We start from the raw sequence: 26,766 nt of genomic DNA, 5'->3' as shown, positions 1-26,766 counted from the left end.
CAGGGGGAGGGATAGGGTGGCTGGGTTATGGACATTGGGGAGAGTATATGCTATGGTGAGTACTGTAAATTGTGTAAGACTGATGAATCACAGTCCTGTACCCTTGAAACAACTAATACCTTATATGTTAATTTAAAAAAATGAACTCCCCAAGTGATGGTCTAAAACTGATGTATAGCACTGGTAGAATATTTTTTCAGTGCCACACAGATGACCTGGCCAACTTACCCATTTTTGTAATCCATACAGATATCTTTTCATAAATGAAATTCAAGATCAAGATGACGATAAAGTTCAAGCAGGATCCACTGAGTGACGTGGTTATCTGGGGAGTGAGGAAACTTTTGACATGCTTAAAGGATGCTTCACTTTCCATAAAGCTGGCAAATGTAGCAAACACTGACAGGCGGTACACAATCACAGCTACCATACAGGCGATGACAAGGGCCATCTGGAAAAGGGAAACAAGGAATCAGTCACTCTGGTCTCTATCTCTGCCATGTGACCCATCTGAAACATACTACTCTCTTCATCTCATTATGTTAAGGTCAGCCCCTCTGACTTGGGAAGCAGACCAAGCCAGTCTCTCTCACATAGATGGCAGGGAAAGAACACTGGCAAGGCAAAAGGTTTCTAGAGAAGACAAGACCTGTAGTTGTAGCTGGGTGAGTCTAAAACAGTTGAGTAGCCATTGCTCATCCATCATCTGTCAAGCGTTGGAGAACTAGGCACAAGGCCAAATCCTGCCTGTGGCCTTACTCACTCTTGTATGGTTTTTGAGTTATAAATGGCTTTTTGCTGTCTTTTTTAAGGTTAAAGGAAAAAAACAAAGATGATTACATGCGAGAGACTGTCTGTGGTCCATAAAGCCTAAAATACATGTGACCTCTCCACAGAAGACCGTTGCCAAACTCTGCCCCAGGTTGTAGTTAAACAGGTAGTGTGAAGACCATGTACTTTCCCAAGAAGGACACATTTATAAATCCCATCTCATTTCCCTTCAGGATGTTGCCATTCGTGTTCTGATATGCCTGGTAGTTTAGATATTTATATAGATGCTACATAAATTTTAAACACTTCCCATATTACAAAAACCCAAAGATCTGGGGAAGCCTTTACCTCGAATGATTGGAAAACCTGACTGTGAAAGTTGAGGGACTGAATCAAATGGAATGAGTACTAGAAATAAAAGATAGAATAATCTTTCTGGAACCACACTCTAGATTATTTCTCAAGCAGTGCCCTGGCTTGATTATTGTTCTATTATTAATAAAATATTATTTACACTATCACTTCTCCCCAGTGACTGTTATATCATCTAAGAAAACACACATTTAAAAGAGAAAAACCGGACGCCTGGGTGGCTCAGTGGGTTAAAGCCTCTGCCTTCAGCTCAGGTCATGATCCCAGGGTCCTGGGATCGAGTCCTGCATCAGAGAGCCCACTTCTCTGTCTCTCTCTGCCTACTTGTGATTTCTGTCCATCAAATAAATAAATAAAAGCTTAAAAAAATAAAAGAGAAAAACCAATACCTTTAACTAGAAATGTTAAAGATAAAAAATTATGGGATAATACGAACTATAAGGTTAAACTCTAGTCAACAACTGCTAATTATTTATTCTTCAACATGTTAAGCTCTGAGAGGGTTAACACTGCTTCTTTTCCTTAAAATTCAAGGCCAGCTGTGAGAGGACCCACATTTGGAAAGTGGAGGGTGGGAAATAAATTGTGGTGGTGGAGGAATCTGGTAGCTAAAAGGCATGGAAAAAAACCTGACTCCCTCACAATGGGACTTGCTAATTAAATTTTTCAAGTTGAAGTCTTACTTTCTTCTATTTATTTCAGCAATAAAATAAATTTTGAGTACATGCTTTTTTTTCTTTGCATTTTGTGTATGTATTTTAAGTGGACATAAAGATAAATCAATGATTTTTTTTTTTTTTTAAGGAAACAAAAACCAAACAGTCTGCAAATGAATCTGTTACATGTGCTGGTTGCTGGGGGAGGGGGAGGGGCAGGCACTCAATGAGGCACCGGTCTCTCCCCAAGCTCTTCTTACGAGGTTCAGTTGTGGCACATCCATGTGGGTCACCCTTGAGTTTATATATGAGCTCTGTTCAAAATAAAAAGACAGGGGAGTGGGAGGGGAGAGAGGGGCTCGAGAGCCATGGCAGATGAAACTACGGAGGTTATCCTAATAAGACTGCACATAAAGAGATGAGAGCAGGTTCCCAAACATGCTCACCCAAAACGTCACCGTAGCTCCTGATAAAAAGTACCATGGGAGACGACTCCACAGAGGCATGTATGGCTCCATCTCCTACAATTTTGAAGAAATCACAGCAAAATTCAAAATCTACCCTCAACGCTGGGATGCCAAGCAGTAGTCAAAACCATAAAACCCAGTTCGAGTAGAAACCTCTCCGAGTCCTTGACAGCTCATGGGCAGCTACATTCTAGCCCAGGTTCCTTCCCTTCAGGTAGAGAACTTCAGGGCTCTCAGGTGAGATCGTTCACACATGATATGAGCCATGACGGATACACACTGTATCCTCAGGGTTGAATGAGAGTGGTGTTCAGGGCCTGGGAGAGAGGAAATGACGTCAGAACCCAAGAGCTGCTGCGTAAGTGGACATGCTTTAATGATACTACAGCTTGCTTCTAATTGAATTGAATCAAACTGCACTGCTCTATAATTGCTACACATGATACTAAACAGGGCAGCATTTTTATATTTACAGGACTGTGTTCTTCTGCACAGTTCAGGGGACCAGGCTTTTCCACCTTGATGTTCTTCTAAGCCATTAACAGAAGATATTCACTGTATCAGCTGAAATTCTTAGCTACATCAAGAGGCAGTGAGATCTTAACACCCGCAAAATTGCCATAGAGTAAAAAACAGCCGTCAGCAGAAATCTAAATCATGTAATTCTATCTAAAGGATAGGATTTTTAGAGAGGATTTTTATACCTGGGGGATTTTTAGGGAAGACTGAATGCAAACAGAACTTGACAGGCAGAACAGCTGTCCAAGAGCTCTACTGAATGTGTGTGCGTGTGTGCACGTGTGTGTGTCCAATGTGTGTGTGTGTGTGTGTGTGTATGCTTTTTGTGTATGTGTGTGCCCATGCATACATGTATTTGTTCTCAATACAGACTCAAACGTGAGGGCTCTGGCCATACTGACCCATTGAAGAAGCCCTGCAATTAAGTCAGAACCTTGATTTCAAAACCATTCAAGTGGATGATTCACAGCCAGTCCATTCATACTGTTTTTCAGCTGGTTTCATATAAAACATTCAGGACCTCTGGTTTTTATGGCAATAATTTTAGGCCTGCTTTTAGTTTCCTTTTTATACCATGAAATAGTAACAGATACACATCACGTCATTATCATGGCAAGTCTCTTTTAATATATTTGCTTAATGTCAGACAGCCACCCGAGTTGTTATTTTTCCCCTTTGCTCACTTACTGGATTTTTTTGTAATGTCTCAGTGAAGTCAAGAGATGCCTAGTGAGTACATGAGTGCCTAAACTGTGAAGATAATTTTTGGGTATTATACCACAAGAACAGTGTCCCAAACAGAATGGGAAATTCTGCTAGAGAGATTGCGTTAGAGACATATTCTGTTCTCCCTTTAACAGCTTTGGGCCACACAGTGATTATGGTTGATGGGAAGGTAGGGACGCTAAAAATATGCGGTCGAGTCTGGTCTTTGAAGGCAAAGTACCTTGTCTTTTTCACATTAAAAAACAAAAAACAAAAAAAACGAAGAAAAAGCACCAAGAAGTCAAATTACTCAGTCGACAACATATAGGTGATTTACCAGTGAAGGATCCCCAGACTTAGACATTGCCATCCAGACTCTAGTGCAATGATCTTCCCATTATAATAAGTTAAAAGAGACTAGGTAAATAAAATTTGGTCTAATAAAACAATCACTCATAAGTTCACTATCTTGAAATAATACTATTTTAATTTTGGTGTATTAACTTAGTATCATTTCCGTGTATATATATTTATATACTAAGTCCATTGTATACACATTCTTTTCCATTTTCCTTTTATTTCATTTGTTACAAAACTATGTTATATCATGACATGATGCTTTGTATTTGCTACACAATCATCCCATGGCAGAGAGGAGCAAGTGTAAATGTAATAAGACAGTCCATGAATTAGTATTCACTGAAGCTGGGTGACAGGTGCATCCTGGGTTCATTATACTTCTCTATCTACTTTTTTCGTATAGATTTGAAATACGTACGAGAAACAAGGAAAGAAGTTTGTAAGATTTCTCTGTTGGAAAATATTTTAAAAGCAAATTAAAGCATCCACTATTATTTGTGTGGTGGCCCAGAGCGGGGACTCCACTGAGATATGCTGGCGGTCAGCGTGCTGACCCACCTTAGTCACCGCATTCATCTTCCTGTGTTTACACATTGCTTCAAACTCTGGTCTCAGCTGAAGCTGCTGCTGTTCCTCTTCAAAGTCCACCAGGTCCCACTCATATTCCATTCTGGCCTGTCGCTGTTTCCAAAACTCCAAGAACAATGTGACTGTAACAAAGAAAGGCATAAAAACAACTGTAATCAAGGGATGGAGAATAAAATGCATAAGAAAATAATCTGGGTTTTTTTTTTTTTCTACACTTAAAAAAAAACGTTGGTTGAATGGTGGTTCTTCTGTCACTACTATGTTGGCTTAATAACATGAGATAACACTGATGTAATTCATGTAAAAACTCAAGGCAATTTCATAGCAGTCCATGCAAGATAAACAATTTCAGGCACATTATTTTCCCTTCATTCAAATAATCTGAAGTAATATTTAAACTTACCTTTTTACTAAAACCTAGATTTTGTTTGCATGTTTTTTTTTTTTTTCCCCACTGAAATCATTCAAGCAATTATACCAGTTTTTCAGGCTTAGGTAAATTTAAGGAAAACATGAGAGCCATTCCCATAGCACAATCTCTGTTTCTCTGTCCCTGTCCACCTCTCTCCCTCTTTCTCTCTCTCTCTCTTTATATATACATATAATTTTTTTATTAAATTGATTTATTTTCAGAAAAACAGTATTCATTATTTTTCACCACACCCAGTGCTCCATGCAATCTGTGCCCTCTATAATACCCACCACCTGGTATCCCAACCTCCCACCCCCCACCACTTCAAACCCCTCAGATTGTTTTTCAGAGTCCATAGTCTCTCATGATTCACCTCCCCTTCCAATTTGCCCCAACTCCCTTCTCCTCTCTAACACCCCTTGTCCTCCATGATATTTGTTATGCTCCACAAATAAGTGAAACCATATGATAATTGACTCTCTCTGCTTGACTTATTTCACTCAGCATAATCTCTTCCAGTCCTGTCCATGTTGCTACAAAAGTTAAACTTTCAGTTGCATACTCACAGAAAAGTACATAAAACAAACCTGTAAAATTTAAAGAAGTTTCACAAAATAAGCATTCCCCTGGAACAGCATCAATATAAAAAAATAGAACATGACCAGCACCCCTAAAAACACACCTTATGACTCTTCGAAAATGTAAGTATAACTAGTTTCCTAGCTTCAAACGTCATAGGATAGTTTCACCCATCTTTGAACTTTTCATAAATGGTCACATAATATAGGTAGTTTTTGCATTAGGTTTTGTTTAGGTTCAACTTTTCTTGTAAACTGAATCCATATTGGTGTGTGTAGTAAAAGTTTATTTTCATTGCTGCACAGTGTTCTATTGTTTAAGTAAACCATAATTTTGTTTATTCTTGAACTCATAGATGTTTGGATTATTGCCAGGATTTTTGTTATTACAAATACTGTTGCTGTGAATATTCTTGTACATATCTCCTGGTGGACATGTGCATGCCTTTCTGGTATATATCTAAGAATGGAACACTAACACAATCAATATTAACATATAATTTTATCACCTGTGATTCAAATTCTAATATTTCATCTGACTCATTCCCTGACTACTTTTTTTTTCTTTAATTTTTTAATTTTTAATTTTTTTTATTTTTAAGTTTTTAAAAATAGGATCTCTACCCAATGTGGAGTCCAACACGGGACTTGAACCTACAACCTTGAGATCAAGTCCTGAGCTGAGATGAAGAATCAGACACTTAAATGACAGCCACCCAGGTGCCCTTTTTCTTCCTTTAAAAAAAAAAATATTTTATTGTAAGAACAGCTAACCTGCTTTGAACCCTCTTAACAAATTTTAAGTCTATAGTACCTTATTGTTGACTAGAGGCATGAGATTGTACAGTAGCTCTCTAGAAGTTATTTATCTTATAACTAAGACTATACGCCCTTTGATTAGTTACACCCCTTTTCCCTCATTTCCACTAACCCCCAACAATCTCCATTCAACTCTCTGATTCTATAAATGTGATCATTTTAGATTACTTCATGTAAATGGAACCAGGAAGGATTTCCCTGTCTGTAACTGGCATATTTCAAAGATCATAATGTCTTCAAGATTCATCCATGTTGTCACGTATTTCAGAATTTCCTTCTTTTCAAGGGCAAATAACATATCAAATGTATATACCAATAGTATATATACACATATATATATAAACCAATAGTATATATATATACATATATACATATGTATGTACACATAACACATTATATACATACATACATGTATATATGTATATGCATAATGTGTGTGTGTATATATATATATATATATACACAATCACAATTTCTTTACCCATTCATTTGTCCATGGATATTTAGGTAGTTTCTACCTCTCAGTTACTGTGGATAGTGCTTTAATGAACACAGGAGTCTCAGCATCTCTTCAAGAACCTGATTTCAATTATCTGGAGTAAATTATTCATGAGTGGTATTGCTAGAATATATAGTAGTTCTATTTTTAGTTTTCTGAGGAATTTCCATACTGTTCTCCAGCTGCACTATTTAGCATCCCCACTAACAATGTACAAAAATTTATGATAATTCTCCACATCCTTATCAGCTCTTATCTTTTGTGTTTTGGTAATAGCCATCCTGACAGGTATGAGTTGACATCTCATTGTGATTTTTGATTTGCATTTCCCTGGTAACTAGTAATCCTAAGCATTTCTTTATGTACCTATTGGCCATTTGTATATATTCTTGGGAGAGTATCTATTTGAATGCTTTGACCATTTAAAAATCAGGTTATTAGGGCTTTTTCACTATTTCTAAAACTATTTTATTTATTTGAGAGAGAGACAGAGAGACAGCATGAGTGGGGAGGGAGAGAAGAAGAAGGAGAAAGAATCTGAAGCAGACTCCAGACTAAACACAGAGCCTGAAGCAGGGCTCAATTCCACGACTGCAAGATCGTGACCTGAGCCAAAAGGGAGTCGGATCCTAACTGACTATGCCAACCAGGTGCCCTGGGTTTTTCCATTATTGAGTTTCAGGAATTCCTTAAGTATTCTGGAGATTTGCTGCTTATCAGAGATATGAGTTGCAAATATTTACTGCCATTCCATGGGTTGTCTTTTCACTATGCTGTTTTCTATGCTGCACAGAAACTTTTTTAGCTCAATGTAGTCCAGATCGGTGTTGGTTTCTGTTACCTGGGCTTTGATGTTATGTACAGGAAATCTTGCCAAGATCAATGTCATGAAGTTTTTCCTTAAATGTTCTTCTAGGAGCTTTATATAGTTTCAGGTCTTACATTTGATATTTTATCTGATTCTGAAATGATTTTTGTGTATAGTGTAAGATAAAGATTTAATTTCATTCTTTTGCATGTGGATATCCAATTTCTCCACATCATTTGTTGAAGAGACTATCCCTTCCCCATTGTGTATTCTTGGAACTCTTGTCGAAGAACAGTGAACCATACATGTGTGGGTTTATTTCTGAACTGCAGTCTGTTCTACTGGTCTGTGTATCTGTCTTTATGCCAGTGCCATATTGTTTTGATTGCTGTAGACTTTGCAATTTTGAAATCAAGAAGTGTGATGTCTCTAGCTTTGTTCTTTCTCAAGACCGAGCTGCCTACTTCAGGAATCTTGTGATTCCACATGAATTCTTTTCAGTTGTTTTTCCCATTTCTGTAAAAAATGTCATTGGGATTTTGGTAGAAATCATACTGAATATTTACATCACTCTGGGTAGTATGGAAAAATTAATAATGCTAAGTCTTCCAATCCACGAGCATGGAGTGGCTTATTATTCCTCCAGATATTTAGAAATATGGGTATTGTTTGCTTTGCATGGTTCTACTATGCATGTTTCAGTTTCCATGGGTTAGTGACACAACACAAGTCCTCTAGCATGACTCAAAATTCAGGTACTACACTATATTAACTGTGAACTGTTGCATAAATAACCTAACTTTAGACTGCAAGAAACTAGAAAAAGAAGAATAAGCTAAGCACAAAGTTAGCAGAAAGAAGGAAATAGCAAAGATCAGAATGCAAATGAATGAAACAGAGACTAAACAGACAATAGAAAAGATCAATGAAACTAAGAGCTGTTTTTCTTCTTCAAAAGATAAACAAAGTAGACAAACCTTTAACTAGACTTACCAAGAAAAAAAAAAATGGAGAGGACTCATATAAATAAAATTAGAAATGAAACAGGAAACAGGACAACTGCTATCACGGAAATACAAAGAGTCACAAAAGACTACTATGTATGCCATCAAATTGGACAAACTAGAAGAAATGCATAAATACCTATAAACATACAAACTACTAAGACTATGAAGAAATCGAAAATCTGAACATACCACTGACTAGTAAGAATCTTGAATCAGTAATCAAAAACCTCCCCACAAAGACAAGTTCAGAAGAAGATAACTTCACTGGTACATTTTATTCATCATTTAAAGAAGTAATGCCAATCTTTCTCAAACTCTTGCCAAAAATATAATAGGAGGGAAGATTTTCAGACTCAATTTACACGCCAGCATTACTCCTATACCAAAGCCAAAGACATCACGAGAAAAGAAAACTATGGCTCAATATCCCTGATGAGCACAGATGCAAAACACCTGAATAAAATAGCAGCAAGTAAAATTCAACAATACAGTAAAAGGATCATACACCATGACTAAGTAAAATTTATGCCAGGATACAAGGATCGTTCTCCATGCACAAATCAATCAATGTGGCATACTACATTAATAAAATGAATGATAAATCTTACAGTCATCTCAACTGATGAAGCAAAGGCATTTAAAAGAATTCATGATAAAAATTGTCAACATTAGGGGTATATAATTTATAAAGGAAAAAGTAAAACTTTCTCTATTTGCAAGTGGCAGTAAATTATGTATAGGAAGTCTAAAAAGTCCACCAAAAATAGAATAAGGGAATTCTGTTAAGTTTGAGGATAAAAATTAATATACAAAAATTTGTTGTTTCTATAAACTAACCACATACTGTCAGAAAGATAAATTAAGAAAACAATCTCATTTCCAATAGCATCAAAGGAATAAAATATCTAGGAACAAATTTAACCCAGGAGGTAAAAGATATGTACACTGAACACTACAAGATATAGATAAAAGAAACCAAGAATACACAAAAAAATAGAAAGATATTCTACACTTATGGAGTGTTAAGAATTAATATTATAAAAATGTCCATATTACCCAAGCAATCTTCAGATTCAATGCAATCCCTATCAAAATTCAATGACATTTTTCACAGAAATACAACAAACAATAATAAAATTTGTATGGAACCACAAAAGATCTGGAATACTTAGAGCAATCTTGAGAAAGAAGAACTAAATAGTAGCCATCACACTGCCTGATTTCAAACCCACAGTAATTATATAATTTTATATTTTATATATTTATTTTTTATTTTATAGTTTTAATTTATAATTAAGTAAATTTTATAATTTATATTACAAAGCTAGATTAGTCAAAACAATAGAATACCTGCAAAAAATAGTCACATAGACCTATGTATCATCATCAATAGCCCAGATATAAACCCATGCATGTATGATCAACTAATATTTAACAAAGGAGCCAAGAAGAGTCAAAGGGGCAAGAACTTTACTTCAACAAATGGTTTTGTAAAAACTGGATATTCAGGTACAAAGGAACAAAGTTAAACCCCTATCTTAGACTGTATGTCCAAATCAACTCAAAATAGATTACAGACTGATTGAGCGTTAAGACCTGAAACCAGAAAACTCCTGGAAGAAAATATCGTGGGTAGTAAGCTCCTTGACATTGCTCATGGCAATGATCTGTTAGATTTGACATTAAAGCTAAGGCAACAAAGGCAAAAATAAACAAGTGGGACTATATCAAACTAGAAAGCACAGCAAAGGAAACAATTAACAAAATGAAAAGGCAACCTACAGAATGGAAGGAAATATTTGCAAATTATATATCTGATAAGGGGAAGGGGTTAATATCATATACACAGAGAAAGAGAGAGAGAGAGAGAGAGATACACCTCAACCGCAAAACAAAACAAAACAACAATCCAATCAAAACATGAACACAGAATCTAATTAGATATTTTTCCAAAGACAAAGAAATGGTCAACAGGGGGGCACCTGGGTGACTCGGTCTGTTAAGTGACTGACTCTTGATTTCAGATCAGGTCATGATCTCAGCATTGTGAGCTCAAGCCCTGAGCTTGGGCTCTGCCCTGGGTGTGGAGCCTGCTCAAGATTCCCTCTCTCCTTCTCCCTCTGCTCCCCAATCCTGCTCACATGTACATATGTGCTGGCTCTCTCTCTTTAAAAAAAGAAAATTAGCCAGCAGGTAACCAAAAAGAGTCTCAACATCATTCATCATCAGGAAAATGAAAATCAAAACCACAATGAGATATCACTTCACACCTGTCAGAATGGCTGTCATCAGAAAGACAAGACGTAACAAGTGTTGGCAAGGATGTAGAGATGAGGGACCCCCTGCACACTGATGGTGGGAGTGTAAACTGAGACAGCCATTTAGGAAAACAATATGGAGATTCCTCAGAAAAATTAAAAAATACAACTACCATATGATCCAGCAATTCTACTTCTAGGTATATACCCAAAGGAAAGAAAAATCACGAATTTGAACTGATACTTGCATCCCCCTGTTTACTGTGGCATGCCTTACAATAGCCAAGTCAGGGAGACAACCTGTGACCATCAATGCATGACGAATGGGTTAAGAAAATGTAGCATATACATCTACAATGGAATAACATTCAGCCATAAAAAAGAACGAAATCCTGCTATTTGGGACAACATGGATGGACCTTAAGGGTGATTTGCTAAATGACATAAATCAGACAGAGAAATACAAATAGTGTATTATCCCACTTACATGTGGAATCTTAAAAAACAACAACAACAACAACAAAAACACTTGTAGGAACAGATACAGATCGGTGGTTACTGGAGTTGGGGGTGGATGGGTAAAAGTGGTCAAAAGGTACAAATTTTGGATTAGAAGAGTAATAAGCCCTTGTGATATAATGAACAGCATGGTGATTATATTTAAAACTAAAAGTTGTTAAAGACTGGACCTTAAATGTTCTCATCATAAGAAAAATAAGTGAAATGACGGATGTTAACCAAACTTACTGTGGTAATCATTTTACAATGTATAAATATAGATGAAATCATCATGTTGTATATATTAAACTGATACAACATTATATGTCAAATATATTTCAATAAAACTTGGGTGGGGAGAAGAAGTGGCCTAAATGTCTCAATAGAGAACTGGTTTACATAAAATATGATAAGCTCATGTAAGGCAATTCTGTTCAGTCATAAATACATGTATACACACACACACACACACACACACACACACACACATCCACTGCTCTGGAAGGAGTCTCATCACTCATTGTTTAAACAATGAGTAGATTTAAAACTGTGTATAACAGTTATGTAAAATTGTATGAACACACATACCCACACACGGAGCAGAAGATTCTGAAAAATTATGACCAAGATAATGTTTCTATTTCTAGTAATGTTAACATTATTTTCTCTCTACTCCTATATACTACTTGAATTTTCTATGATGGGTATGTATTTTCATTATGAATAAAAACATAAAAAGCACTTCCTTTCTGCCAGTACAAAGCATAATAAGCATTATTTTCAGGTCTCAACCCCTTGAACTAGGGTTGTTCCTTTAACCTAGGATGTTTTATCGTCACACCTATTCCGCCAACTCATCCTTTGGTTTGGCTCAATTATTTATTAGCGGTTGTACTAAAACAAATATCCCCAAAGTTCTGTTTTCCTAGAATTTGACCACAATCCTCAAAAACCACAGGTAAACCAATTCACTACAAGAGTAAACTTTTCCCAAAGAACGGATGGTGACGCCTTTCACCATATTTCCAGTGTCTGTGGGTCCCCCATGTGCCTGCTTCTCTATTTCTGATGAAAAAGAAGGTGCTGTGGGGGCACCATCTCTCTCATTGGAAACTTAACTGCAAACTATCGTATTTGTTGCCATTGGTGCACCTCTCCTGCACTGCTGATTCCGAGTCATGACAAAGGAAGGACTTGGCGGCCACACAGATGAAGACACATGGAGCTGGTTAGCTAGAGGACTGTTGGTAAGATTTCTCTGTTCTCTGGTTTTCGAATCTAGGCTGCTCTCTTCAGAGCATAGCAGCTCTGCATTTAGCTCTGCTAAATCCCTCTGCTTCACACCACATCCCCATGTCTTGGTGTCTTTTTGCCTGGATTAAGGTACCCTGGTTCTCTTGCCCAGTTTTTAAATGCACATATTGTTGAAGACTTTTTTTTTTTTTAAGTTGGAAAGAAAAGAAGTCTATTTCTCCCCAGAATCCCCTGAGATTTGGGAGATGTTTTAGAAGTCTTTAGGCTTCTTCCTGCTGACTTACTCTTACATAAAATATTTTCCTCACTGATGGCAGGAACAACTTCATGACACCTCTTCTTCTCATGTAAAATGAAAAAGATGAGATACTGGGACATTTCCAAAATTAAGGGGAAATCCACTTTAATGAAGATTTTTAACAAATGGAACTGGAAGCTGGAATCAGAATTATACTCAGGGACTTACTTTTTTTTTCTTTTTCTTTTTTTTTAGATTTTATTTATGTATTTGAGAGAGAGACAGTGAGAGAGAACATGAGCGAGCAGAAGGTCAGAGAGAGAAGCAGACTCCTCATGGAGCTGGGAGCCCAATGTGGGACTCGATCCCAGGACTCCGGGATCATGACCTGAGCCGAAGGCAGTCGTCCAACCAACTTAGCCACCCAGGTGTCCCTACTCAGGGACTTTCAACTCAAACATGGATTTATTAGCCCTCAGCAGTTGTTGATTCTTGTTCAACTTTGTGCCCATGATTCAGGCTTTCAGCCAACAAATATGTGTATTCTCTCTTATTAAGTAGTTATTGAACTGGGTTTTTACCACAGCCCTGGGAGACAGTGTAAGCTGAATATATACAAAGCTTCAAAAATTATTATCTCAGAGAAAATAAGAGATAATTAATAAAGACCTTTTTGGACCAAGGATAAAGGACTACAGACCACTGATGCAGACTCCATCAGTGTACTGATGCTAGCTGGCAAAGACACAAAGGTCCAAAATCATCTTTGGTATAAGGTATGCCATCTGTATGTGTTATACAAATGGGCCATTGAATACATAACATGGAGAAAGTTGTTTTTTATGTAACTATTTACTCACCCCAAATTCCCATGAATATTGCAAAGAACACTGTCGACTCGTTATCAAACAAATGGGAGATCTGTAAAACGGCAATAACATCACAAAGTCTACTTAGTATCAAATGCCACACAAAAAGAGAGAAATTCCAAGTCTTTTCATTGTTCCATAGTATGTACATACCTTGGAAGCCAAACACGTGGTATTGAGTCTCCAATAATCGCACACTTGATCACAGAGTGGGCACATGATAATCTGACCTCCAATTGTAGGGTCACAGATCTCAGAGCTGCAGAGGGGGTAGCCAAGTTATTTGCAAAGTGATGTGTTTTTAGGTGGTTTTTCCACTCTTTATACAGCTTCTCACATATGGCAGGGGGGCAACAAAGTAGCAATTTCTGTAGTAGGTCAAGTCATGCTTTGAGAAACAGAACCTTTAGAGCTGATCATTAGAACAGATTGTCCCTAAAGCACCAGGTGAGGGGCAGCTGTTACACTGGGATATATATATTTTTAAATATCAATGATCTGTCTGCCATCAGGAAACATTCTGAAACACATGCCAGGGAAATCATAGCAACAGCCTGAGTTAATGTAACAGCAAAGTGTTCTCTCTGTGTGGGCAGTTCAGCTGCACTCACCTGTTTGAGTTACTATGCATGGATAATAAGCCGTAAATAAAACACGCTAATCCAACTATAGCTGCAAAGGACAGCATCTCGGTGTAAAATCCAAGAAAGACAAAATACATGGCAATTTTTTCTCCAAAATAATTCCTAAGAAAGAGGGTAGAAATAAGATCAAAGGTTAGAAGCATGATACCCTCCAGAGAGCTTTGGTTTTTGTACTCAGACAAGATCTATATTCCTCTCTCCCTTGCTCTCTAGCCCTGCAATCTTGGTAAAGTTACTAAACTCTCCTCACTTAGGTTTCCACAGCACAAAATGCAGGAGGGTGCTTACCCACAGAATCGGTGTAGGGACTGAAGGGGAGAACACACGTAAGTCAGACACCAACTGAGTATAAGTTTTAATTTTGAAACAGTAAGGTAATCTGAAAAGCTTCTAAGTTTTAAGGAGAGTTAAAATGTATTGAAATAATTCTGCAATGTAAAACATTCTGCAATGTAACTTCTAGCAATTAACAAGATCAAAATCACTTTTTTTTTTTAAAAGATTTTATTTATTTATTTGACAGAGAGAGAAATCACAAGTAGGCAGAGAGGCAGGCAGAGAGGGGGGGGGGGGAAGCAGGCTCCCTGCTGAGCAGAGAGCTCGATGCGGGACTCGATCCCAGGACTCTGGGATCATGACCTGAGCCGAAGGCAGCGGCCTAACCCACTGAGCCACCCAGGTGCCCGATCAAAATCACTTTTACAATGTGAAAGGAGTTTCATTTTATTTCTCTTTCTAACTTAAAGAAGGTTCTCTGACATCAGACTAGAGTGGTTCTATGTATAAACTTCCTTCTTCCTGCAATTTTTAATCTCTGATGGATGTTTATAGGATTGTGAGATAGGTAGCAAAACAAGGAATTAAAAATGACTACTTAATAAGAGTTCCCTAAGGGGCTCCTGGGTGGCTCAATGGGTTAAGCCTCTGTCTTCGGCTCAGGTCCTGATTTCAGGGTCTTGTGATTTAGCCCCACATCAGATCTCTGCTCGGCAGAGAGCTTGCTTCCCTTCCGTCCCTCTGCCTGCCTCTCTGCCTACTTGTGCTCTCTCTCTCTCTGTGTCAAATAAATAAATTAAAATCTTAAAAAAAAAAAAAGGAGTTCCATAAAATTCTCAGTTCCACCCTTGCTTTACAAAAAGTTAAAATGTTAGAGTACTACGTGTCCTAAATGCTTTTTTTCTTGTTTCTGTTTTTGTTTTTAGACCAAGCCCCCCTTAAGGTATCCCTTAAGGAATCTAAGAATATAGTTCTCTCTGTCTCAAAAACCACATTTTTTAAAACCAGATTAATTCTACCTATCCATATAGAGTTCAGCTTATCAAATCTGTGAAATCTTTCCACAGTTTCCAAGGCAGATAGATGTGATCCCTTCTGGGTTCTAATAGCAAGCTGTATCACAATCTATTACATTACTTAATACTGTAATATCCATACATGTTCAAAAAGAAGATAATTATGAACATAAGGATATAAACTTAATTTCCAAATATTTATATATTTTCTTGTATTCAATATTAATTTTATTGAACCTCATATTCTTCAGAACTCAAAATTCCTAATCTTTTCTAATTAAATAGGCATCTCACTGCTTATACCATCTTTCATTTCTCTTGCTTTGTCCTCAAATCACTGTAAACTTGAAATTAAATCACAATTCCAGCATAGTCCCTTGTTAATTTGCCACTCGCAAATCCCTTGTTCACTTACATTTGGGACAAGTGAACTTGTTTTTTTCTTTTCTGCTGAAAAATATAGCAACTACTTCAATACTGCATAACATCAAAATCTCTCTTTTTTTTTAAGATTTTGTTTATTTACTTGAGAGAGAGAAAGAGAGAGAGAGCATGAGTGGGGGTAGGGACAGAGGGAGAAGGAGAAGCAGACTTCCCGTTGAGCACACAGCCCAACACGGGTCTGGATTCCAGGACCCTGAGATCATGACCTGAGCTGAAGGCAGATGCTTAGCCAATGAACAACCCAGGCACCCCATAACATCAAAATCTTTTAATAAAGGATAAAAATATTTGATTTTGTAGAATTCACTCTTCATCATATCTATTTTTATGTGCTTTTTCTTTTTTTTTTAAAAGATTTTATTTATTTATTTGACAGACAGAGATCACAAGTAGGCAGAGAGGCAGGCAGAGAGAGAGAAAGAGGAAGGGAAGCAGGCCCCCTGCTGAGCAGAGAGCCTGATGCGGGGCTTGATCCAAGGACCCCAAGATCATGACCCAAGCTGAAGGCGAAGGCCTAACCCACTGAGTCACCCAGGTGTCCCTCTATGTGCTGTTTTAAAAATTACAAAACCAATCATTTTTTTTATATAATTTTTTATTTTTTATAAACATATATTTTTATCCCCATGGGATTGGGAGGGAGACAAACCATAAGTGACTCTTAATCTCATTTTTTGAAGTGAAGATAGCAATAATACTGCTTCAGATTTAACCTAAAAATCCTTTGGGAATTTATAAAGAAACCGGGTATTTCAACAAACCTTATTTTTATAGAACTATCTTTTTCTCCCTTTCAATTTTCAAGAATCTTATTCCTTGACAATTAAAAGAAGAAAGCCCTCAAGAACTCCAGACCTTTAATTAGTATTAAAAAATTATTTAAAAGAGAAATTCTCAGATGAGCATTTGTTATATGGAATCATAGAAGTTATTTTACTAAACTTTGGACTGGGAAGCTTAACAATCACAGATTAACAACTAGTACATCTCTTACAAATGTAAAATGCAAAAGGCATATCTCAAATTTGTATTATGATAAAAATGTACACAGTATTGAAACATTTAAGATGTTAAATTATCTCACTATTCAACAGAGAAAATGAGAGAACTCTAATAATATGAGGTATTCTATAAAGATTCAAATATAAAGAATTTTTCTTTTGAGTATTTATTTTTAGAAAAATGAGCCTTATATTCACACCTATGGTGTATGGTACTTCTTAATATGCCCATTTCACTTAGTAGACTTTGAGCCCATCTGTGGCCCCAGAGCATCTCAACAGTCCACTGACAGGTGGGAGATAGAAATTCATTAATATTGTTTGTGAGATCTGGTGAGAAGGCATTGGTCCAATTTTGTATTTCCAAGACTTAGTCTAAGCCATAGCAATTAATCAAAAGGATGATGACATAATTGAGCTGAGTATGGGCTTGAGGAGTGAGCAAACATGTGGAAACATTTGGTTAAAAGTGATTCATTTTTATAGTTAATTTATGGACATCTGAGACTCTTAGCTATTATGTTTAATAGCATTTGAATAGCACCATTATACTCACTATAAATAGATTTATTCTAAGCTATTAGCTATATAGGCATATACCAAGTATTAAGTCACTCAAAATAGGTGACATCAAAAGAAAAAATATAGAGAGCTCTTAAACTGGGAAGAAAAAATAGGATTGGAGGGCATATAACATTGAAGACTGATAAACCAATGACGGCAATCTCAGTATTTCTATTTCTATTTTTTCTTTAAAAATAAAATGTAATGTGACAAGATGACCTGTACCCCAAAGACAGGAAAACTACAAATGTTTGAACATGGAACTTAAGGTTGGTGTAGAGGTCACGCGAGCTATATGAAATCTCAAAAATCAGACTCTTAAATTCTAAACACCTTTCTACCAAGTCATCCCGTCTTCCTTTTTTTTTTTTTTAAATTTTCCATGTTCAATCATCCACTAAATGCAATAAATTTTGTTATAAAAATATTTTTCTAATCCATAGTATACTCTCTTTTCTCTTACCAGTATCTTGCATATGACCTTGAATACCTATTACTGAAAAATTTTAATAGCTACCTTACCTCCCTGACTTCAGTCTTGCATCCATCTCTCATCTTCCTTATTTCCAGTGAGGTGATGGTTCTAAAGCAAAAACTGAACCATGTCCTTCTCCTCCTTCAAATGGTTTTTATCCCTTCTTTTAGCAATGTTCTGCATGATGTTACTGATAAACATTCAAGTCTCACCTGCTTCTGCTCCTACATGAAGAACTAAATGTACAAAGCTCTTCTTCAGCCCTGTGCTCTGTACTACTTTTCTCTGCCTGAAACATTCTTACATAACTTGTTTACTTTGGAACTTACTATTTATCTTTCAAGACACAGCTCAAGAATAAGTGCTGTGAAGACTTTCCCTGAGGTTGTCATAAATGTAGGTGCTTTTTCACCTGTGCTCTGTTCTTTCATGAGTATTGCTCTGTTATAATTATTATATATTTGGGTGTCTTCCTGCAAATATATTCATATTAGGAAACTATGTTCTGATTATCTTTGTAGCCCTGGTATCTAGTGATGTTCACTGGGCACCTGGGTGGCTCAGTCAGTTAATCGTCTGCCTTTGGCTCAGGTCATGATTCCAGGGTCCTAGGATCGAGCCCCACATCATGCTCTCTGCCCAGCATAGCCTGCTTCTCCCTCTCCCTGATGCTACTCCTGCTTGTACTCTCGCTCTCTGTTTCAAATAAATACATAAAATCTTTAAAATAAATAAATAAATAAATACTCATTAAAGGAACAGTGTGCATTGTAATCATGCATCTGTGGATAATTCCTTTCTCTCTCTCTCTTTTTTTTTAACCATCTTGCTATCAAGAGCTACCAAATCTCTAATACTTTTCCTAAAAACCATAAGATCAACAAGGAGAAGAAATAAAACCACAGCCAATACAGGCCTTCAGCATCATGACAAAGAACACCATGATCTTCAAATTACCTGTAAGTAAAGAAAAAAGCCCAATTCTAACAGAGCTCTATCACCTGCTGCCACAAACCTGAGGTATCAGAAAGCAAGGAAGAAGATGCTTAAGAAGTTCCAGTGGGGGGGGGGGAGTAAAGTAAGGAAAGACATTAGACAGATTTAGTCAAAATAACCCCCAGGGGGGAAAAAGATGTAATTAAATGTCATAATACTGAACACATGTTGGGACATGGTAATTCATAGTGCTGGCCAAAAGAAAGGGATCTGAAAATAAGCAAGAGTGGTGACCTCAGAGAAGCAACATTCTGGGGGAAGACTCATATATAAAGGGCAGTACTCCTTAAAGGAGTGGCAGTATAGAGAAAGAAGAAAACAAGAAGGGACAGTTAGGATCCTGTGGATCCTGTGGATCCTAGACAACAGCCACACACTATCATCCATAGAAGAAATTGTGTGGAATAGTAAAGGACTAGCAGAAGAGTGCACTCTAATGCTAGAAACTCTGTGAGTTAATTACAAATAGAAAAAAAGCAGACCATGCCCATACAAAACTATATTAGAAAAACCAACAATGTTAAACAAATAGTTTCAGCTAATGAATATTTTCCCAAAAAAGAACATAAGAAATAATGGACTAAAGCACTACAAATTGAATTGAATTTTCTCAAATAAATAATTGAGAACATAAGAAAATACCAGAAATATAAAAAGAAGAAGTGTGGGAATTGGAATAAATAAAACAAGAGGTGAAAGAACTCCACAAGGAGAGGGGAAAAAAATTGCAAAAGGTTGTATCAGAATTGAGGATGAAATTACAAGGTATTCAAAAGGGTAAATAAAGGGAGAGTTAAGTGAAAAATCTAATAAAAGACAATCAGAAAAACAGGAGACCTATCAGAAGAATGGAAATGACATGGAGAAGTAAAAGAGTCTCAGGGAAATCGTTTGATAAAAGGAAAGGCAAAAGAAGACTCAACATACATATAACTGGAGTCAAAAGAAAATCAAAATACTGGGAAAGCGCTGATATTTTAAAAATTATAATCCAAGAACACCTTCCAGAAGGGAAAAAAAAAAAAAAAAAAGAAGGTATGCATTGAAAGGATCCAGTAGGAACCAAAGAAAACAGACTTAGAACAATCACCTCCAAAACATAATGTGTTAAAACTATCAGATTTTAAAACAAACAAGCAAGCAAACAAAACTCTCGAAGCTTCCTAGCAAAATGATAAAGTAATGTTCAAGGACAAAAGAATTTTCTACTCATGAGGACACACTGGAGACTCTTCCACAAGGCAAGGACACCCACTATCTCCACTACTATTTAATACTGTTCTGAAATTACTAGCCAATGCAATTGAACAAAAGAAAATAACTGGAGACCTAAGAATTGGTAAAGAAAAAAGCAAACTATCCTATTTTAAAATGACAGGGTGGGATGCCTGGCTGGCATAGTCGGTTAAGTATCTGACTCTTGGTTTCAACTCAGGGTTGTGAGATCATGCTCCACATCAGGCTCTATGCTCAGGGTGGAGTCTGCTTGAGTTTCTCTCTCCCTCCACTCCTTCTACTCATGCATGTGCTCTCTCTCTCTCAAATAAATAAATAAATATTTTTTAAAACAGTAAATAAATAAATATAAATAAGACATGGTAATATACTTGGATAACCTTAAAGAATCAGTGATAAAACTAATTCAATGAAGATTTCTTCAAGAAATATAAAATTAAAGATACAAAATATAAAATTAAGATACAAAAATCAACAGCATTCAATATATAAATAATAGCAAGTTAGAAGATATAGAATACATAAAATGTAACAGCAACAAAAAATATAAAATACCTAGGATTAAGCCTAAGAGAGGTGCCTAACCTATACAAAGGATTGAAAAATCCCAATGTAGACTTGAAAAAAGACATACCTTTTCCTTGATTAGAATGACTGAATTATTATCAAACTATCAGGTCTACCTAATAAATGAACTTATTTATAAATTTAATGTGATGCCCATATAAATACCAACAATATGCTTTTTAGTAAAGAGCTAACCAAGTTGATACTCGAGTTTATATGGAAGAATAAATATGCAGAATGTACAAGGAAACACTGAGCGTTAAAGCTATGATAAAGTATTAGCCCAACCAGACTTTAAAGCATACTACGTAGTACTATATAGTAAAACATACTGTGGCAATGGTGCTGTAATAAAAACAGCCTGGTACTGACACACAAGTAGCCAGCCTGATCAAAGGAAAACAAAACAAAACAAAACAAACAACTACAAACAACTACAACAACAAAACAGAACGTCCAGAAACAAACTCAATTGCCTGTAGAAATCTAGTATAAGATAAAGGTAGTACCTCAAATCACTGGGACATCAATAAACTTCTTAATAAATGGTATCAGGACAGTAGATAAAATTAGATCTACTCCTCACATGATATGGAAGAATAAATTCTGAATGGATCAGGAATCTAAACACAAAAATTGAAACTATGCAAGTTAAAGAAAATGTAGGAGAATTCCTCTATAACTTGTGTGCACAAAAAAGGCATTGTCTGGGTGCCTGGGGGCTCAGTCATTACTCATCTGCCTTCTGCTTAGGTCATGATCCCAGAGTCATGGGATGGAGTCCCACATCAGGCTCCCTGCTCAGCAGGAAGCTTGCTTCTCCCTCTGACCTTCACTCCACTTGTTCTCTCTCTCTCTGTCTCTCACTCTAATAAGTAAAATCTTAAAAAAAAAAAAGGCATTGTCACTAAAAATCCAAAAGCAATGAAAATTTTGATAAAGTTGATTCCATATAAAATAAGAAAATATTCTACATAGCAAAAGCCAAACAACCAAACAAATTTAAAAAACTCATATGCAAAGTCAAAATGCAAATGACAAACTTGTAGAAAATATTAGGAATATGTGTTATAAAGGGTTACAAAACCCCAATAAATAAAACACTTAAAAAAACTTAGAAAGAAGGCAAAAATTCTATAGAAAAATGGACAAAAGATACAAATACACATTTTATTAAAAAGGCTACAAAATATCCCTTAACATATGAAAGGATGTTCAATTTCAGTCATATTAAGGGAAATACAAATTAAAAGTACACTAAAATACCATTTCTCATCTGTCAGCTAGCGAGAATTGGAAAACTTGACAGTGTACTCTGCACTTTCATACATTGTTGGTGGGAATTCCAAACATTGTTGGTGGGAATTCCAAATAGTACAATCCCACTGAGAGGGAATTTGGCAATTTTTAATACAACTACATATGCACTTACCCAACAACCCAACAATCTCACATATATGGTTTTACCCTGAAGATACTCCCAACAATACAGAAATACACATACCCATTGTTAGTCACTGAAGCACTTTAGTTTCTAATTGTGAAGTACTGGAAACTACCTAAATGTCTAAGAACACATAATGGTGTACCATAAAGCAGAAAAACGAATGACCATGTCTCCATGAATTCATACACATTGATCTTCAGGACATATTGCTAAGTGAAAAGAGCAAAGTGCTGAGGGGTCTATATCGAATGCCACTTTTGTTTAGTAAGGAGAAATCTGAGAGAATACATATATCTGCTTCTTTTGATAAAGATAAAGATAAATCAGGAAGTAATGAGGCTGGCAAACTATAAGAGATAAGGAACTAGAGAAGAGGGCAAGGTACAGTAAAAGGGATCTGGGAAGGAGTGCCGCTCCTTCCTTGGACTTTAACTAATACTAAAAAGTACCTGAAATAAATCTATTTATTAAATCTATTCTAGAAGCCAGAAGGGTAGAGTTTTGGGGAGGAAAAGGGAGAAATGTTTAAAAAGACACAGGATCTAGTTCCAAGGGCTCCCCGTGGAACTTTGGTAAAGGAATGTTGAGAGACAGCTACTGCAGTTGGACCCTCATTGAATACTGGTGAATACTGGTTCAGGTGAGAATCCTTCTGTCTGCTAAGATGAGGGAGAAATTGGGATGAGTAGCAGAACTTCCCACAGATTGTTTATTACTAGCAGGGTAAAAACAGTGGAACAATCAAACAAATTCTTCACTGGACAATCAGAATTAATATAAAATGAGGGGCTTATTGGAAACAAGGGAAAATTATATATAGAGTTGTGAAACAGCATCACACTATGACACACTATGACTATGACTATCACACTATGACTATGCTCAAAATTATCATCAACAACCTGGTGCTCCCCAGAGCTAAAAGTCATCCCAGAAAATGGTGTTCGTAGCTGGTGCGCTCTCTCTAATGTCACAGGAGGGGGCGTGTGGGGCTGGGACCCAGGTCTCTGAGAAGGAGGTACTGGCAGGCTGACAGGCTATCTCAGAACAGATACGAGATTGGATCTGCAAGTGTTGGCAGAACTATAAACAGCATTCCGCTCCAGCAATAGGAAGGCACTGCCACAGCCAGGAAAGGAGCCATCTTGGAGGAATGCTCATAGGAAGCAAAGAGGGAACACATTAAAAAAAAACAAATAACAAAAACAAAAAACAATAGAAACGCATCCTCTTTTCCTCCCCCCATCTTTCCGTCTCCTCAGTACTTCTTGCCGGCAGAGCCCAGCAGTGAGCTAACCAGCAAAGCAGACTGGTGGCCCTCAGAGCTCCAGCCTCAATCTCACAAAGCAGATGGTAGAAAGGTGGGCCGCAGCCGAGGAACAATAGCTTAATGACTGGTACATAAATGAGATCACATTAAATGTTAACCTAGGAATCTGCTGTCCAATTGCCACTTCCCACCTGCACGACTGCAGCCTTGCCCCCCGTCTCCTGTGGCATTTCCTTCTAGGCATCCTGGGGAGTCCCCAGATATGTCTCTCCTGTACTAGGAGTATCTTTGGGGAACAGCTTTCAACACTGTCTCCCGGTCACTGTGTAAGGATGGCAGCTCCTCCAAGCCAATGGTGCTCATTTCTCCAAGAAGGAATTCCCCCTCCCCTCTCTGAGTTTCTCCACCAAACCCCATCTCACCCTCTCTCCCAGAAAGTTAATCCTCTAAGAGGAGTGATTTTATTTTTTAATTCAAATTGATTGGGTATTTCATATATAATAAAATATACCTAAGTGTATAACTTGATAAGTTCAAATGCACACACTCATGTAACTGAGTAAGAGACAGGCAAGGCTAGGTAGGGGACTACGTGACCAGGCTCACAGAAATCCTAGATAGGTTGGAGCACCTGGGTGGCTCAGTCAGTTAAGTGTCTTTCTTTGGCTCAGATCATGATGTTGGGATCCTGGGATGGAGCCTCACCTCAGGCTCCCTATTCAGCAGGGAGTCTGCTTCTCCCTTGCCCTCTGCCTCCTCCCCCTTCACGCTCTTTCTTGCTCTCAAACAAATAAAATCTAAAAAAAAAAAAAAAAAAAAATTCCAGATGTGGAAAAATGTTATGCACAAGATATTAACTAGAGAGAAGAAAAAATAACAAATCCACTTTGTTCTAAATGTAGATGATATATTTTCACAATATTTACAAGTCTACCTTGTTTGTCTTAAATGTTATAGACAAGATATTTGCCAAGTTCCCTGGCAAAAGACCAACATGAAAGCCCTCAGTGGCCACTCATTTGGGACCCCTCTCTAGAGAGTCTTCCTTTCTGTTTTCAACTTCCCTTAATGATCTTTCAGTTCACCTTATTTTCCAAAAGATTTATACTTCAACTCCATGAGACAAGAACCCTGCAACTCTGCAACATAACCACCAGCACAATCAACATATGGAGCATTACCATCATCTCAAGAAGTTCCCTTGAGACCCTTGCACTTAACCCCTTCCTCAATACCCAGATATGGGCAACTCCTACTTTAATTTAGGTCCCTATAGTTTTTCCTCTTCCAGAATAATGTTTTGTAAATGGAAACAAGACTATGCAGCCTTTCCTGGCCTGCCTCTTTTTCTTAGCAAAATACGTTGAAGAGTCATACTTTGATGTTGCGTGCATCAGTATTGTATCCCAGAGGGAAAAAAATCCATTGTGTGAATACATGATAATTTGTTTAGCCGTTTATCAATTGATGGACCTTTGGGTTGTTTCCAGTTTTTTCTTGTGAGTTAAGCTGCTATAAACACTCAAATAATTGTGCTTTTGTGGACATGTGCTTCAGTTTTCCTAGATAAAGACTTAGTACGGGAATTGTTGGGTCATACAAAAAGTACATATTTAACTTGATAAGAAACTGTCAAATTTTTTTGTAGAGTTGCTCCACCATTTGCATTCCAGCAGTACTTAGAGATTTCAAGTTGCTCTATATCCTTATTAGCACTTACTACTGTCAATCCTTCAGATTTTAGCTATTAGAATGGGTAGTATATTAGTATTTCAGTGACAGATATTTTATTTCCTCTAGTGGACACAGATGCTGTATATTTCTTGATTACTAAGTGGCCATCCATAAATATCTTTCTTTGGTGAAGTATCTTTTATAATCTTTTGTCCATTTTTAATGATTTTGCCTCATTGAATTGTAAGAGTTCCTTAAATATTCTAGGTGTCCTTTGTCAATATGTGTCTTTCAAGTATTTTCTCCAGCCTGTGGTTTGCCTTTTTATTTTTATAATGGTGTCTTTTAAAGAGCACTTTTTTTTTATTTTTATGAAGTCAAATTTATGTATTTTTAAATTGTACTTTTTGTGTCTTTTCTGAAAAGTCCATACCAAATCCCAGGCCTTAAAAACTTTTCTCCTAAACATTCTTCTATAGAAGTTCTATAGTTTTAGCCATTACACTAAGTTCCCTGATCCATTTCAAATTAGTTTACATTTTTATGTAGGAAAGGATCTAGACCCATGTTTTGTATATGGATCTCCATTTGTTATAACATCATTTGTTTAAAGGACTATCCTTTCCCCAGTAAATAACAGCACCTTTGTTGAAAATCAGTTGACCATATATGTGTGGATCTACTTCTGGACTCTCCTTTTATTAAAGTCTCCATTTGTTAATAATTTCAAATATATGGAAAAAGTTATAAGAATAATTTAGATAACTTCCATATACTCTTTAATTCTTTTATTGCAAAAGTACTGTTCCATTTGTACTTTCTCTTCATATAACTCTCTCTGCATATATACATATATGTATATATGAAGAGATATATATGTTTATCTATCTGTGTATCTGTATCTATATATTAATATCTATCTTTGGGTAATATAGATATAGATATATAGAGATATGGATATAGATGTAGATATCTTTTGATGAGCCCTTTGAAAGTAAGTTGGTTGATTATGTCATGGTCCTTTACCCCTAAATACTTCATTGTCTGTTCCTAGAAAAAGAATATTATCTTACATAAACACTAAAAAGAAACTCTAGGAATAATAGCTATATTCTGCTGTTGTTACCTCTGTGATAATGTAGTGTTTTCTTTTTTGCCTTTTCAGTTAACTAAGGTCTTTTCACCTAAATTATCAGTTCCTTAATTAAATTTTGTGAAAATTTTACATTTATTTAAAAATACCATTTCACTATTAAAATGGAAAAGCAGTATAGCTTGCTATAATATTATAAGATGAAAAATTTTTTAAAGTTATTAAATTTATGCTAGATACTGTCACCTGGTTAAATATCTGACTTTTCTTTTTTTGACTTCTCATTTTTTTGTAAAAGGAAATTTGCAAGGGCTAACAAAGTACTACAGATCTAGCCCCCACTGACCCAAGAGGTAATGTGTTCATAGGATGATAAGTACAAACC

At 36.5% G+C, this 26,766-nt stretch overlaps 1 protein-coding gene across 5 annotated transcripts in view; it reads right to left on the bottom strand.

Annotated features, from left to right (window-relative positions):
- Positions 1-26,766, bottom strand: part of ANO5 (anoctamin 5) — a 97,533-nt gene that overhangs the window by 20,590 nt on the left and 50,177 nt on the right. For all 5 annotated transcript variants that reach the window (XM_082684139.1, XM_082684136.1, XM_082684138.1 and 2 more), the window contains exons 9-14: positions 14,290-14,424; positions 13,832-13,937; positions 13,670-13,730; positions 4,409-4,560; positions 2,246-2,320; positions 229-451 (exon numbers count right to left, since the gene is read on the bottom strand). In XM_082684139.1, the coding sequence (XP_082540265.1) occupies positions 229-451; positions 2,246-2,320; positions 4,409-4,560; positions 13,670-13,730; positions 13,832-13,937; positions 14,290-14,424 (752 nt within the window). The remainder of the gene's footprint in view (positions 1-228; positions 452-2,245; positions 2,321-4,408; positions 4,561-13,669; positions 13,731-13,831; positions 13,938-14,289; positions 14,425-26,766) is intronic.

This window comes from Mustela nivalis (genome assembly GCF_964662115.1).
Source record: "Mustela nivalis genome assembly, chromosome: 9".
In the NCBI taxonomy this organism is placed as follows: domain Eukaryota; kingdom Metazoa; phylum Chordata; class Mammalia; order Carnivora; family Mustelidae; genus Mustela; species Mustela nivalis.
This window is presented reverse-complemented; position numbering and strand designations above follow the sequence as displayed.